The sequence below is a fragment of the Phyllostomus hastatus genome, unplaced genomic scaffold (assembly GCF_019186645.2).
Source record: "Phyllostomus hastatus isolate PE091 unplaced genomic scaffold, TTU_PhHast_1.1 phas_scaffold_501, whole genome shotgun sequence".
NCBI lineage: Eukaryota > Metazoa > Chordata > Mammalia > Chiroptera > Phyllostomidae > Phyllostomus > Phyllostomus hastatus.
Genome location: NW_025334033.1, coordinates 49,663,170 through 49,676,719, shown reverse-complemented (window position 1 = coordinate 49,676,719; position 13,550 = coordinate 49,663,170). Strand labels below are relative to the sequence as shown.

Sequence of the window (13,550 nt, the reverse complement as noted above, 5' to 3'; positions counted from 1 at the left end):
TCAATTTTGATAAAGTGCATTTTATCTGTTTTTTCTTTTGTTGTATTGCTTTTGCTGTCATATCTAAGAAACTATTGCCTAATCCAAGGTCAAAAAGATTTGTTCCTGTGTCATCTTCTGAGAATTTTATGATTTTAGCTCTTTCATGACCACTAACTGCTGATACTGACTGAGGCATTGAAAGTTCCTGTTAGCTGTTTGCTAAGGGCAGGGGCTGGCTGGGAGGCGGTTATACTGGGGCTTGTTTTCCTTGCCACCTTGACTCTGGGAAGCATTTGTTTTTGCACACATTTTTAGCTATTTTGCCCTTTCTCTATTTCATTGTCTTTTTTTTTTCCTAAGGTAACAAATGAAGAGGACTTCATTAGGAAATTGGACTGCAAACCTGATCAGCATCTGAAGGTGGTTTCCATTTTTGGAAATACTGGTGATGGAAAGTCTCATACTCTCAACCATACTTTCTTTTATGGCCGTGAAGTCTTCAAAACCTCCCCTGCCCAGGAATCCTGCACTGTGGGAGTGTGGGCGGCGTATGACCCAGTCCACAAAGTAGCGGTGATAGACACGGAAGGGCTCTTGGGGGCTACGGTGAATCTAAGCCAGAGAACGAGGCTGCTTCTTAAGGTCTTGGCCATCTCCGACCTTGTCATCTATCGAACTCATGCAGACCGGCTGCATAATGACCTCTTCAAGTTCCTTGGGGATGCCTCAGAAGCTTATCTGAAGCATTTCACCAAGGAGCTCAAGGCTACCACTGCTCGCTGTGGCCTGGATGTCCCCTTGTCCACCCTGGGCCCTGCTGTTATTATTTTCCATGAGACTGTGCATACTCAACTACTGGGCTCTGGTGAGTAAATGGGGTGGTGCTGTGTCACAGACTGGCCTTTCTCGGTACAAGGAGGCAGCCACTGGGCTGTAATAGCAATTTGGTGGTGGTGGATTGCCCAGAAAAATTTCTGCATGGGAAAGACATAAGGAAGTGTTTCCAGAAAGACAGAATGCACCAACCATGTCAAAATCTGCTTATGGTCAGGATGAGGATCAAGAATTGTTGAATATCTTTGGCAGAACGGAGGCCCTTGGCAATCTGCGTAAGACTTGTTTCCCAGGGATAGTGAGCATGAAAGCAAAAATCAGAGTGGGATCAAGAGAATAGGAGGTGAAGAATGAAGATAGCGAGTATACAGAACTCTTTCAAAGAGTTCTGTAAAGGAAAACAGACAACTGAAATGATAGCTAGAGGCTGATGTGGGAATTCAAGGAATTTCCCCTTTTTACAATTTTACATTGTGAGGCATTACAGATATTTGCGTACTGATGAGATTGACTCACTGGCAAGTAGATGTCAGAGAGAGCTGGAATGTCAGAGCGATGCACCGTGGAAGAATTGGCCTTAGTTAGGCGCACGGACAGTTCTCTCTGTAACAACAGGAGAAAGGGTAGAGTATGTGGAGCCAGTTGCAAATAAGTAGAAAAATGTGTGTGTGGATGTGTGCGTAAATTGTCTTACTGTTTCTGTTTTCTTGGAGAAATGGGAGGCAAGATCATCACTTGAGAGGGAGGATGAGGGAGTAGGTGCAACAACAGTAATTGGATGCAATTGTATTTCGGGGCCAACAGTAGCGTTTGCCCCGAAAGCAGTCATACCGCTTACCTCTTCAGTCAGTGACGTTTACTAAGTACACATTGTCACGTGCTGAGCACCGGGGCACTGAGCTGAAAAGAAACACAGTTCCCACCTTCGGATGGGAAGTCTAGTTGGGGAGACCCCAGGTGTTCTGTTCTGTAGTAGATGTAGGTGCTGGGGCTGTGGGAGTGTGGCAGAGGGACACTTGACACCTTCTAAGGGATCTAGGCAAGAAGAGGCGACATTTGAACTCTAAGACTTGGCTAGAGAGCAGAGGGGAGAAGGGATGCTCTAAGAAGAGCAAATCTCTAGAAGTTTAAAGGAGCAAGTTGTGTCCAGGGAACTGCGAGCAGTTCCGGGTAGTTCTGACTTCCATTCTAGCCCCCTTCACTGCGTTCTCCACACAGCTTTCAGAGTGATCTTTTTAAAAGCTTAGTTTATAGTCTAGGTCATGTCATACTCCAGCTCCCAGCCTGTCAGTGGCCTTCCACTACATCGGAATATAATTCCAGCTCCTGATTGTGGTGTCCTCGCTCTGACTCCTGCCAACAGGATGATTAATCTGCCCACAGTTCTGGCACCTCTCCTTCTACCCTGCATAAACTCTGGCTGCTTTGGTTCTGTCTCAAGGTTCCATCTGAACTCCTCTAGTTGTTCTTCTTCATCCCCTCTCCCCACCCACTAAATGTCTTCCCCGTTATGTGTGTGTGTGGATGCACACATGTGACATGTTTATACTCCCTCCACTAGCCATATCAGCCTTTTCTCTGTTCACACCTTTGCATATGCCACTCGTCTGCCTGGGACACCTTTCTCCCAGCTAGACATACTTCTTTCAGATTCAACTCAACTCTCATCCCCTTGGAGTCTCTCCTGACTGTCCCCTGCAAAGTTCCTCCTACATCCTAGTGGTTGTGCTCTTACTATGTCCCCCGGTTCATTTGCATCAGGGCACCTATCACTCCCTGAAATCATGCTGTATGTTTGCTTACTTGTTTTTGACCTTTCCCCATGAGAATGGAAACTCCATGAAGGCAGGAACCTTGCCCTTCTTACCGCTATATCTAAAAAGCCTGGCTGAGTGGTTGATACACAGTGGGCTCTCATCAGATGTTTGCTCAATGAATAAATAATGAGGCTCAGTGTGTCAGAAGCATAGATTGTATGGGAAGGGATGGTGGAGATGTACTTGGGAATCAGATCATGGATGGCTTCTACTCAGTTCTCAGGTATGATAGGATTTTAGGCAGGGAGTTATATGATCAGATCTGTGCTTTCAAAAGATACCCCCCTCCCTGCCTCCAGCAGCCTGTTGCTGGATGAACTGGAGAGACATGCCTAGGAGAGGCAGGGCAACCAGCCAGGAGGGTTTCACAGCTCTAGGGAGGAAGTGATGGGAAGTAGGAGGGAAGTGGCCAGATAGGGGCCACAGTAAGGAGTTAGAATAGGAAGGACCTGGGTCTAGTGGGAAGACGAGAAATCTGAATGCTCCAGAACAGAGGAAGAAACTCGTAGCAAGTGACTGTAAGGTAAGGGGAGGAGGCTGGAAATATTGACTTGAGACTGCCTCCTGGAATCAGCATTTTTATGCCACTTTAGATCTTTACAGCTTGGGTGAGGGGAAGGTTTACTTTCCAGTTGAAGATTTTGAGATAACCAGCCCTTCAAAAATAACTTTTTTTTTTTGTTTTCTGCCATGCACTATCACAGGTAGTTTTCTTTCTTTTAAAGTAAAATGCTAACTTACAGTATTTTTGTAACTCAGCCAGGTGTCAATAACAGTCCCATATTACAGATGAAGAAACTGAACCCAGAGAGCTTAAGTTATGTAATAAGGAGGTTCCAGTGAGTGAGTTGCAAAATTGGGATTCAGAACAAAGTTTTCTAACTTTTAAACCCAGAGCTGTTCCTGGAATACCATTGGTGCTTCTTGAAGCCTTGAGATGGCCCTGAGGCAGCCAGAGTGTTCATGCAGGGTCGGAGGAGAGAGAGGTGCCAGAGCTGCAGGCGGATTAGTTACTCAATGTTCCTCCGCCTCAGACGTTCTCATTTTGTTTGATCACGTTTGTTTCAGTTCTGAGTAGAGGATTTCTGGGTGACAGTAAGCAAATGAACTCTTTCTGCCTTACAAGTGAGCGGTGGTTATGCGTCCAGGGAGCAGCTGTGAGATGATTGGGGAAGCGCAGGTGGTCAGGCCGTGCCAGACCGCTGGGTACTGCCCGCACCTTCCTTCAGAAGGTCCTGCCGCAGGAAGAGTTCATGAGGAGAAGGGTTTGGGGATTAACTGCTGAAGTTTGGCTACTTCTGTTTGATGGCTTGACTTTCAAATTTGAGCTAAAGCCATATCTCTGGTAGTTGTGATTAAAAATGAAAGGAAATTAAAAATAAAAAGTCCTGGTAACTTTTACCTCTAAAATATTTATTGACTCCATTTGTACTACCCCTCCACAGATTTCTAGATAACTGTTGGTGCAGCTGTGGGGAGCCCAGTACTCATACATTGGTAATTTGTTCACAGCTTCACCAGCATAAGTAAGACCAGCATTTCCAAAGTAGCTGTTTTCAGTGTTCATCAGTAGGTGACTGGCTAAATATATCCATAGGATGGAAGAGTATGTAGCTGTGAAAAGGAATAAGGAACTTCTTAGCTTATCATGACAAGGACAGATACATTACGTTAAAATTTTAAAAAGATTTTAAAATCTATTTTTAGAGAGAGGGGAAGGGAGGGAGAAAGAGAAGGAGAGAAACATCAATTGGTTGCCTCTCCCATGCCCCCAGCCAAGGGCCTGGCCTGTAACCCAGGGATGTACCCTGATCAAGTATCGAACTGGTGACCCTTTGGTTTGCCTAATCCACTGAGCCATACCAGTCAGAGCAGATATAGTATGTTCTTAAGTGCTAGAAACAAGTTACATATATCTGTTGGTAAGTGTGCAGAAAAAAAAGTCTGAGAGAGTAAATACTTAATAGTAGCCACTTTAATAGTAGCCACTTGAGGGGAGTATGAAGGAGCAGAAGACATGTATTTCTTCATGTTTTAACATGTTCACATTTTTATGAGATTTTTATAAAAAGACTTCCTTTAAGTATAATGTACACAGAGAAAAGTGCACATTATATCAGAAATGTATAATGTGCCCTGACCAGCATGGCTCAGTTGTTTGGGCATTGTCCTGCAAAACGAAAGGTCACTGGTTCAATTCCGAGTCAGGGCACATGGCTGGGTTCAGTCCCGGATCAGGCTGCATACTCGAGGCAACCAATCGATGTTTCTCTCTCACATCGATGTTTCTCTTCCTCTTTTTCTCCCTCCCTAACTCTCTTTCTAAAATAAATTAGTAAATTTAAAAAGTGTGTAACATGAGGAATTTTCACAACCAGAATGTACCCATGAAATCAGTTTGAGATCATGGCATATCAGCACGCTCCTCATAGAAGTCCTGCTTGGGCTCCCTCCCAGACAAGGGCAGCCCGAACTCCAACAACATCAACTGGTTCGCCTGCTTACGTATTTTATATATATGGAGTCAGGCTTTTGCAATGAAAGGCAACTGATTTTTTTTCTTTAAAAGAAAGGTCACTGTTCATGTACCCGTTTGTGCTTGTCCAGATCACCCCTCGGAGGTGCCGGAGAAGCTCATCCAGGACCGGTTCCGGAAGCTGGGCCGCTTCCCCGAGGCCTTCAGTTCCATCCACTACAAGGGAACCAGGACGTACAACCCGCCCACAGACTTCTCCGGGCTTCGGCGAGCTTTGGAGCAGCAACTGGAGAACAACACCACCCGCTCTCCCCGGCACCCAGGGGTCATCTTCAAAGCCCTGAAGGTCGGTCGGCTCCTGCCTTGAGTGTCCCTCACTGGAGTGCCAGTGGGTGCTGAGAACACTCAGCTTCCCAGCTGTTGGCGGTGGTGGTGATTGGAAACCTGGGCTGGGAAGGGAGGTTATAAGCAAAGGAAGTGCACGAGTGGAGTGTCCATCTGTCAGATGACTTCATCTTGCTAGAAGCTTGAGTGCAGAGGAATCTTGGGTAATAGTTAAAAAGTGATAGGTCCTTATGTCAAAGAAAAACTAGGTTTTTAGGGAATAGGAAGAAGCATTCATTTCTGAGTGGTGTGGCCCCACCCTGGTGAACTGACCTTGTGTTGAGGCTCACTTATCTGGACAGCCTTTGTGTTTTTCTTTTTATGGACTTAACTGTTGTTTTTAAAGTTTTATTTATTTATTTTTATTATATCTATTTTCAGAGAGAGGGGAAGGGAGGGAGAAGGAGAGGGAGTAAAACCCTGATGAGCGGAAGAAACATCCATTGGTTGCCTCCGGCACACCCCCAACTAGGGACCTGGCCCACAACCCAGGCATGTGCCCTGACTGAATTAAACCCACGACCTTTCGGTTTGCAGGCTGGTGCTCGCTCAATCCACTGAGCCACACCAGCCAGGGCTTTTTGTTTTTTTCTTAACCTAAGTTAATTTATTCAAGAAGGCAACATTTTATAATCACTATAAATGGAAAACTAGTAACACAGGTATAAATTTGGCCAAGACAAAACAAAACCAAAAACAGATATACGATAACAGTAATTGCTGTTTATGAGGTACCAAAGCTCAGAGGATTTGTCCATTTAACCCTTACGCCAGTTCTATGAGCTAAAGTACTGTTACTATCCTTACTTTTCAGACGAGGAAACTGAGGCAGAGAAATGAAACAATAGCTTACACATAGCTCCTAAGTGGCAGCAGGTGTAAATCCTGGCCATTTTACTCCTTCTGCCTCTCAACCAATAAAACATCATTTCGTATGGTTGGATATAGAATCTAATTTTAAGTGTTTTTGCTTAATTGGTGTCTTTTTTTCTATTTTGCTTATTTTTAGTATTTCAAGGATTTTACTTCAATACAATGTTTTATCTTCACTATGTACTTGTTTATGTTACCACTCTTTGTAGTACAGAACTCATGAAATGGATCCCGGGAACACTGCTTACATTCCGTGGTTTGCTCTGTGCACACCTCTCTGTCACTATGGCCGCAGGCTTAGGGGAGAGGCTGAGGAAAGGGGCGGGGCCTCTGGGGCTCTGCTGGGGGTGCCCGCCATCTGGAGGGAAAGCAGGGAATGTTGAGGGTTAGGGGATAGAGACTGGGGCTGGGGAGGGGTAGAAAGGTAGGGATAGCCGTGAAGTTGGCATAAAGCTAGGTAGACCTTGGTTTATACAGGAAAAAATCTCTGTGCATATGCTGATTGGCTTAATTCATTGAGTTTAAAAGGTTTGCAGTGGGGCATAATGTAAACAATTAGTGAATCTAGGTAAATTGTTTATGGGAGTTGCTTGTATTATTCTTGCAACTTTTCTACAAGTTTGAAATTATATATCAAAATGAAAAGTCGCCCTCTAAAAAAGGTTTGTGATTTTTGCATTGTGGTCTCTATGGGCTGGATGTGTGTGTCCTCCCCTAATTTCTATGTTGAAACCCTAATGCCAGCCCTGGCTGGCGTAGCTCAGTGGATTGAGCGCGGGCTGCGAACTAAAGTGTCGCAGGTTTGATCCCAGCCAGGGTACATGCCTGGGTTGCAGGCCATAACCCCCAGCAACCACACATTGATGTTTCTCTCTCTCTCTCTCTATCTCCCTCCCTTCCCTCTCTAAAAATAAATAAATAAAATCTTTTAAAAAATAAGAAAAAAGAAAAGAAACCCTAATGCCCAATGTGCTGGTGTTAGGAGGGACTTGGGAAAGTGACTGGGTCGTGAGGATGGAGCCTTGAGGAGTGAGGGCAATGCCCTTATGAAAGAAGCTCCAGAGAGCTGCCCAGCCCTTTCCCCCAAGAGAGGACACAGTGAGAAGACACCATTTATGAACCAGAAAGCGGGTTTCGTCAGAGCCTGATCATTCAGGTGCCCAGGTCTTGGGCTTGCAGCCTCCAGAACTGTTAGGATTACATTTCTATTAAGCCACCCAGTCTGTGGCATTTTGCATAGCAGCCTGAATGGACTAAGACAATAGTTAAAAGCTTAGGCCCTGGAGTCAGACAGGCTTGTGTCAGAACCCCAGGTCTGCCCCTTACCAGCTACTTGGCCCTGGGAAATGAGTTGCTTTGTTCAATCATTCATTCAACAAAGAAATGAGTGCATTACGTGCCAGATAGACTTTTTTTCTAATTATGAGAAATTTATTCTTTTTTTAAAGATTTTATTTATTTTTAGAGAGGGAAGGGAGGGAGATAGAGACAGAGAGAGAGAGAGAAACATCAATGTGAGGTTGCTGGGGGTCATGGCCTGCAACCCAGGCATGTGCCCTGACTGGGAATCAAACCTGCGACATTTTGGTTCAAAGCCCATGCTCAATCCACTGAGCTACGCCAGCCAGGGCTCCAGATAGACTTTGAAGTGCTGGAAATAGAGTGGAGAAAAAGATAGACAACAACCTTTGCCTTCAAAGTACTTCTTCAAACATTTTTCCTCATCTCTGCCATTGGGGTAATAATAGAATGTTCCTTAGGAAGTTGAGGTGGGAATTAAATGAGAGCAGCACACTTTGAGAAACAAGGACTCAGTATATGGCAAATGTTCAATAAATGTTAATGAGTGTGAATAATATTAAGAAAAAAACTGCCCTTGCTGGTGTGGCTCAGTGGATTGTGTGTGGGCTGCAAACCAAAGAGTCGCTGGTTCAATTCCCAGTCAGGGCACATGCCTGGGTTGCGGGCCAGGTCCCCAGTGGGGGCCAGGTCCCCAGTGGGGGCCACGTGAGAGGCAACCACACATTGATGTTTTTCTCCCTCACTTTCTCCCTCCCTTCCCCTGTCTCTAAAGATAAATAAATAAAATCTTTTAAAGAACAATAATAAATAAGAATACAAGAATAAACTCTGTTAAAAAAACATGAGAAATGATTATATTTGAATAATTCATGAAATACATCTAATTAGAGTTTGGGATTAAAATGTACTTAGACGTACTGGCTGATGGCCTTGTAATGGCTCAAAAGTAGTCAAACTGGAAGGTCACATCCAAGTATTGCAAACATTCTCAAAAGAGGCTGAATCCATACTAGGTTACACAAAGGGCTATAAATCTGATCAGCGTGCGTTTTGACGAGGTGGCCAGTAGGTGAGTTCATGGTTGGGTGAGACCGTCAGGGACGATGCGGGCTGTAAGCAGCAGTTAGTGCTCAGGGATCTTCCCCTTGGGAGTCTTGGATGGCCTCCTTCAGGCCGGTTGGGTAGGCACTTCGAGAAAAATAGTTTTACTGTGATCTCACGAGGTGATGTGCATCACGAAGCTTTCTGTGATTAAACAGAGCCTGGTCAGCTGGAGTTCTGATGATTCTCGATGACTGGTGTCCCGAGAGTTTCATCCCAACCCTACATTTTCTGTGGCTGAGGTAGGGGCGGCGCTGTACTGGGGTGTGGGACCCACTGCTTTTGTCCATGGAGGAGTTACCCATTTAAGCATTTGTTTTGAGCTCTCCCCCAGGTAATTGTGGGGTTCTTGAAATGTACTCAAATCTTTGAAAGAATCATTCTCATTTTTTCTTTTAGTTGCTGTTTTCATTACTTTACATTACATTACTTTACATTTCATTCAGTTTACACTAGAGGTTATTAATTTTCTGATTATCATTATGCCTCTTGGTTCTCTTTCTATATTAGTACATAATATGTACTTCATCCCTTTTGATGCCATTGGTATGTTTTTAAAAAATTATTTACTGCATCTTATTTATCAGGCTCCACCTGACTGATGTAGCACTGTTGGACTCAGAGGGAGCCCAAGTGCTACTTTTTATGGTCGTTACAGAATAGGAAATGTGATTAATGAGAAAGAGTGAAGAGTCTGTAGAGAGAGTGTGTGTGTGTGTGTGTGTGTGTGTGTGAGAGAGAGAGAGAGAGAGAGAGAGAGAGAGAGAGGTGCAGTCACCTTCTCCTTTAGTCGTTCACCCGGTGTTTCCCGATTGGCCCTGCTGACCTGATCACTCTTCCAGCCACACTGCGTGCAGTCCAGGCCCCGGTGCCTCCTTCCCAGCTGGGTTATTCCCACTTCCTGACCACTCATCCTCTGTCGAGGTTCCCTTGTAGCAGCAGGTCCCCACAGCAGAGAGTACCTTGAGGGAGCAGGTAAATCTCCTTAAAGAAAATAGATGCCCAGATCCCTGTTGAATAAGGGAACTGAGTGTTGAATTAACTGTTGCCTGTATTATAGTCCGAATAAATGAGAGAATCATTTTAAAGTTGAGTTTGTGCCCTGGCTGGTGTGGCTCAGTGGATTAGGCACCAGCCTGTAAACCGAAAGGTCACCGGTGTGATTCCCAGTCAGGGCACATGCCTGGGTTGCAGGCCAGATCCTCAGTTATGGGTGTGCGAGAGGCAACCAATCAGTGTTTCTCTCTCTCATCAGTGTTTCTCTCCCTCTCTTTCTCCTTCCCTTCCCCCTCTCTGAAAATAATAAGTAATATATTGAAAAAAAAATAAAGTTGAATTTATGTAGGTTTTATATATCTACCTCTTCCAGCCTCCAATCTCAAAATGTAGAAGCTCTGTCTTTCCAATTTTCTCACATCAGGACGCATTTATTAAGTATTTATGAAGTCATTATATTCTATTGGAGTTGGCATCGTTGGTTGCCTAAGAGTCCATTTTGCATCAGGAAATTTAGTGCTAGCCATTGATGACTAGGGCTAACCTTTTAGGTTCAATAGAAAGAGACACACTGTTGTTGCCAGGACAACCAGAGTTCAAGATCCTCCTGTCTCCAGGCAACCTTTTCCAGACTTACCACAAATGCTCTCCCAAGCCCGTTCAGGAGAGCTTCGCCCCAGCCTTCCTTTCACAGCTGTGGGGCTTCAGGAGGAAGAGAGCCCAGGAAGCCCCGGGGCGATGTGAGGTTTGGAGATTTTAAAGGAAGAAGTGTGTGGGTTAGGTGGTAGTGTCTGTGCTGGACGGGAGCAGTCAGGCTACAGAGGAAGGAGGACAGTTTCTCCCTATCCTTGTATCTGAATCACTCTAACATCAGATTTGTTTTTAAACAGTTACTGAACATCCCCATACTCTTGATTCATGCTGCATCCTCCCTAGCTTGTCAAGGTCTGATCATTACTTGAGTGACTTGTGCGGAAAGTAAGATGCTTTTTGTGTTTCCCAGCATTTCAGAGGATGGGTGACCGGCATGTGGAGTGATGAGGCCGGTTAGTCTGGGAGTTCTCTTTATGATGTCATAAGGGTCTACTGTTGCCTTGGCCGACAGAGCCAACAGTTGCTTTGTTTCGGGCAGGCAGCCATGGAGGTCCTGTGGGCACATGTACCATGGCAGTCAGGCCGCAGGTTGTTTCATGCCAGACTTCGAGATACAATACTTAGAAATGCCCCCGATTTTCTGAAGAACTTTCAGAGAACCAGGGAACTTCAGAGAATGGCCAGAGAACCAGGCCGTTTGGGTTTCAGAACAAAAAGATTCTTGTACTGTCACTGTTGCTGGGCTGCAAGTTTATCTTTGCTGGGGAGTGGCATTGCCCCCTCCAAATCCAGCCAGACTATTAAACTCATGCTAAATATATTATTTTTCCTAAGGCAAGTTAGTGCTTAGGTTATCCTTTTAGTTACCCACTTAGGAGAAATAATTCAGGGGCTAAAATTGCTTTTCTTTGCTTTTCCCTATACCTCCTTAGTAGATTCTACATTCCTTAGTTCTCCTTTTTTTAACGTTCTCTATCACCTGATTAGATACACAAGCATCTTTTTGCAGCTAAATATCGCAGGTCCTCAAATCATGTTTCGTTAAATGTTTTGTTATAACGTTGATGAGGTGCTGCAGGCTTAACCCTTGTTTGTATCAGTGGGCCTGTGCAAAATTGGTTTAGGTTTCGGTCGTTCTCATCACATCCCAGAACCTGCTGATCAATGACCTCAAATGAGGACTTAATCGTATTCACCCTGTCGTGCGAGCAGCCAGGAGGCTGCATTATCTAATTAGGTAGTGAGGTAGTCTAAGGAAGAAAATAAAATTATCAGCATAAAAAAGCAATAAAAATGATATTAATAATGGCAGCCAACATTTTCTGAGCTCTTAGTCTGCGCCAAATGCTCTATATGGGTGACTTCACTTGATCCTTGACCCATGCAGACCCTTACTGAGGGAGGTACTTTTGACATCCCCATTTTTTAAAAAATTTTATTTATTTATTTTTAGAGAGGGGGAGGGAGAGAGAAAGAGAGAGAAACATCAATGCGTGGTTGCCTCTCACTGGTAAGCTACTGGGGACCTGGCCCGCAACCCAGGCATGTGCCTTGACTGGGAATTGAACTGGCGACCCTTTGGTTCACAGGCCAGCACTCAGTCCACTGAGCCACACCAGCCAGGGTGTTACTCCCATTTTACAGATAAGGAAATAGCTGCCAACTAAAACCTAAAGTGACTGGTGAGGGAGCGAGGGGAGGGCCTCATGTTTAATTTCCGCAAGTTTTCCACTTAGTTTCATATTATATCTATGTTTGGTTTTTATATAAAAAATCACTTGCTCCCTAGATCTTTCAGTAAATTGATGCATTAGGAAGATAATACTCTATTTCCCACCAGCTAGCCCCAGAGAGTTATGCACACACCTGTGAGAAATATAGCCGTAAGAGTTATCAGGGATTTGGCCAATCAGAGAGTAGTTAACCTAAAATGAGAGAGGCCCTGTGGGCCTGGGGGATGAAGCCTGGTGCAGAGGCAGAGCCAAGGTGAGGAGGGGAGGGCGGGGTGTGTGTGTGTGTGTGTGTGGTGGGGGGGGTTGGTGCTGGGGTACTTCATTCCAGAGGTCCTAGTTAGGTGCCTGCTGGGGCCTTCACTAGGAGTTAGAGGATGTAGAGGGAGGAAACTCCTTTCATAGCACTTTTGATCTAGCCTAGGAGATGAAACACAGCAGGCCCAAAGCTTTGCATCATTGCCTAATTACTCAGTACTAGTTTAGGTTTTGCATACAACGGGCCATCAGAGAAGGCAGAGTGTGGCGTGTCTAAAGTGGTTGAGAAGGCTTCGTGGAAGAGGTGAGACCAAAAAAATCCCCTAAGGATGGGTCATATTAAGAAGCGGGAGAGAAGAGGACAGTATGGGCTAGTGAGTGATTCTGCTTGCCTTGCTTCTCATTTATTCTCATTAATACTCATATGTATTTCATTTGTCTTTCAGAATCTCAGTGTTCTCCCTAAGTTAGCATGTAAAAAATTACCCACAAGACGATAGGAGTCACATGTGTTACTACATTATTACTCGTGAGATCTTTTCTGGGCGTGTCTAAGTCAAGGACTGCCGGCTTGGCTGGCCGGTGCTGGCAGATGATGTTTTACGGGCTGTGCATTATCCCTGCAGAAGCTGAATTTGAGCGCCGTTAGGCCAGTCCTGCATCCTCACGTGATACACTCCTGGCCTCTACTCTTGTCTTACACCTGACCTGACTCAACACCGGTATCACTGGGCCTTGTAAACACCTGAGTTTGCCGCTCATGGTATTAAGACTTCATTGAGAAGAGGAAAAGGAACTTTAACAAATAAGTTCTCATTAAGTGAAACTGCTTTCAGAGTTTGAGAACCTTAGTTTAACACCTAATCTGCCCCTTTTCTAATCTCACCTTAAAATTTCTTCAGCCTTTTCACCAAAGTAAGTAACATCTTGTCCTTTCGTTTTAGGCTCCTTTTCTTTCTCTCCCCGTGATTAGTGCCTGACGGCCTCAGAACAGGAAACTAAAAGATTAGAAGCTTGGAACTGTGTACGTGGAATGTTTTTTTGAAGCCTAGAAAGCCCATTTCTGTTCATTTAGATAACTTTTCCACTGCATATGACTAAGGGCCTGCCAGGGGAAAGAAAAGTCAGCCTGAAGAGTCATTTCAGTATAATATAATGTGTGAAAACAGGATTAGAAGTGGAAGTGCCTTTCAACGTAAAATG

The 13,550-nt window shown here is 44.7% G+C and overlaps 1 protein-coding gene across 1 annotated transcript in view; it reads left to right on the top strand.

The window, feature by feature from the left end:
* The window catches only part of ZFYVE1 (zinc finger FYVE-type containing 1), a 46,738-nt gene that overhangs the window by 21,715 nt on the left and 11,473 nt on the right, over positions 1-13,550 (top strand). Inside the window, exons 3-4 of the mRNA XM_045823088.1 lie at positions 343-847; positions 5,241-5,455. Coding sequence (XP_045679044.1) covers positions 343-847; positions 5,241-5,455 — 720 coding nt within the window. The remainder of the gene's footprint in view (positions 1-342; positions 848-5,240; positions 5,456-13,550) is intronic.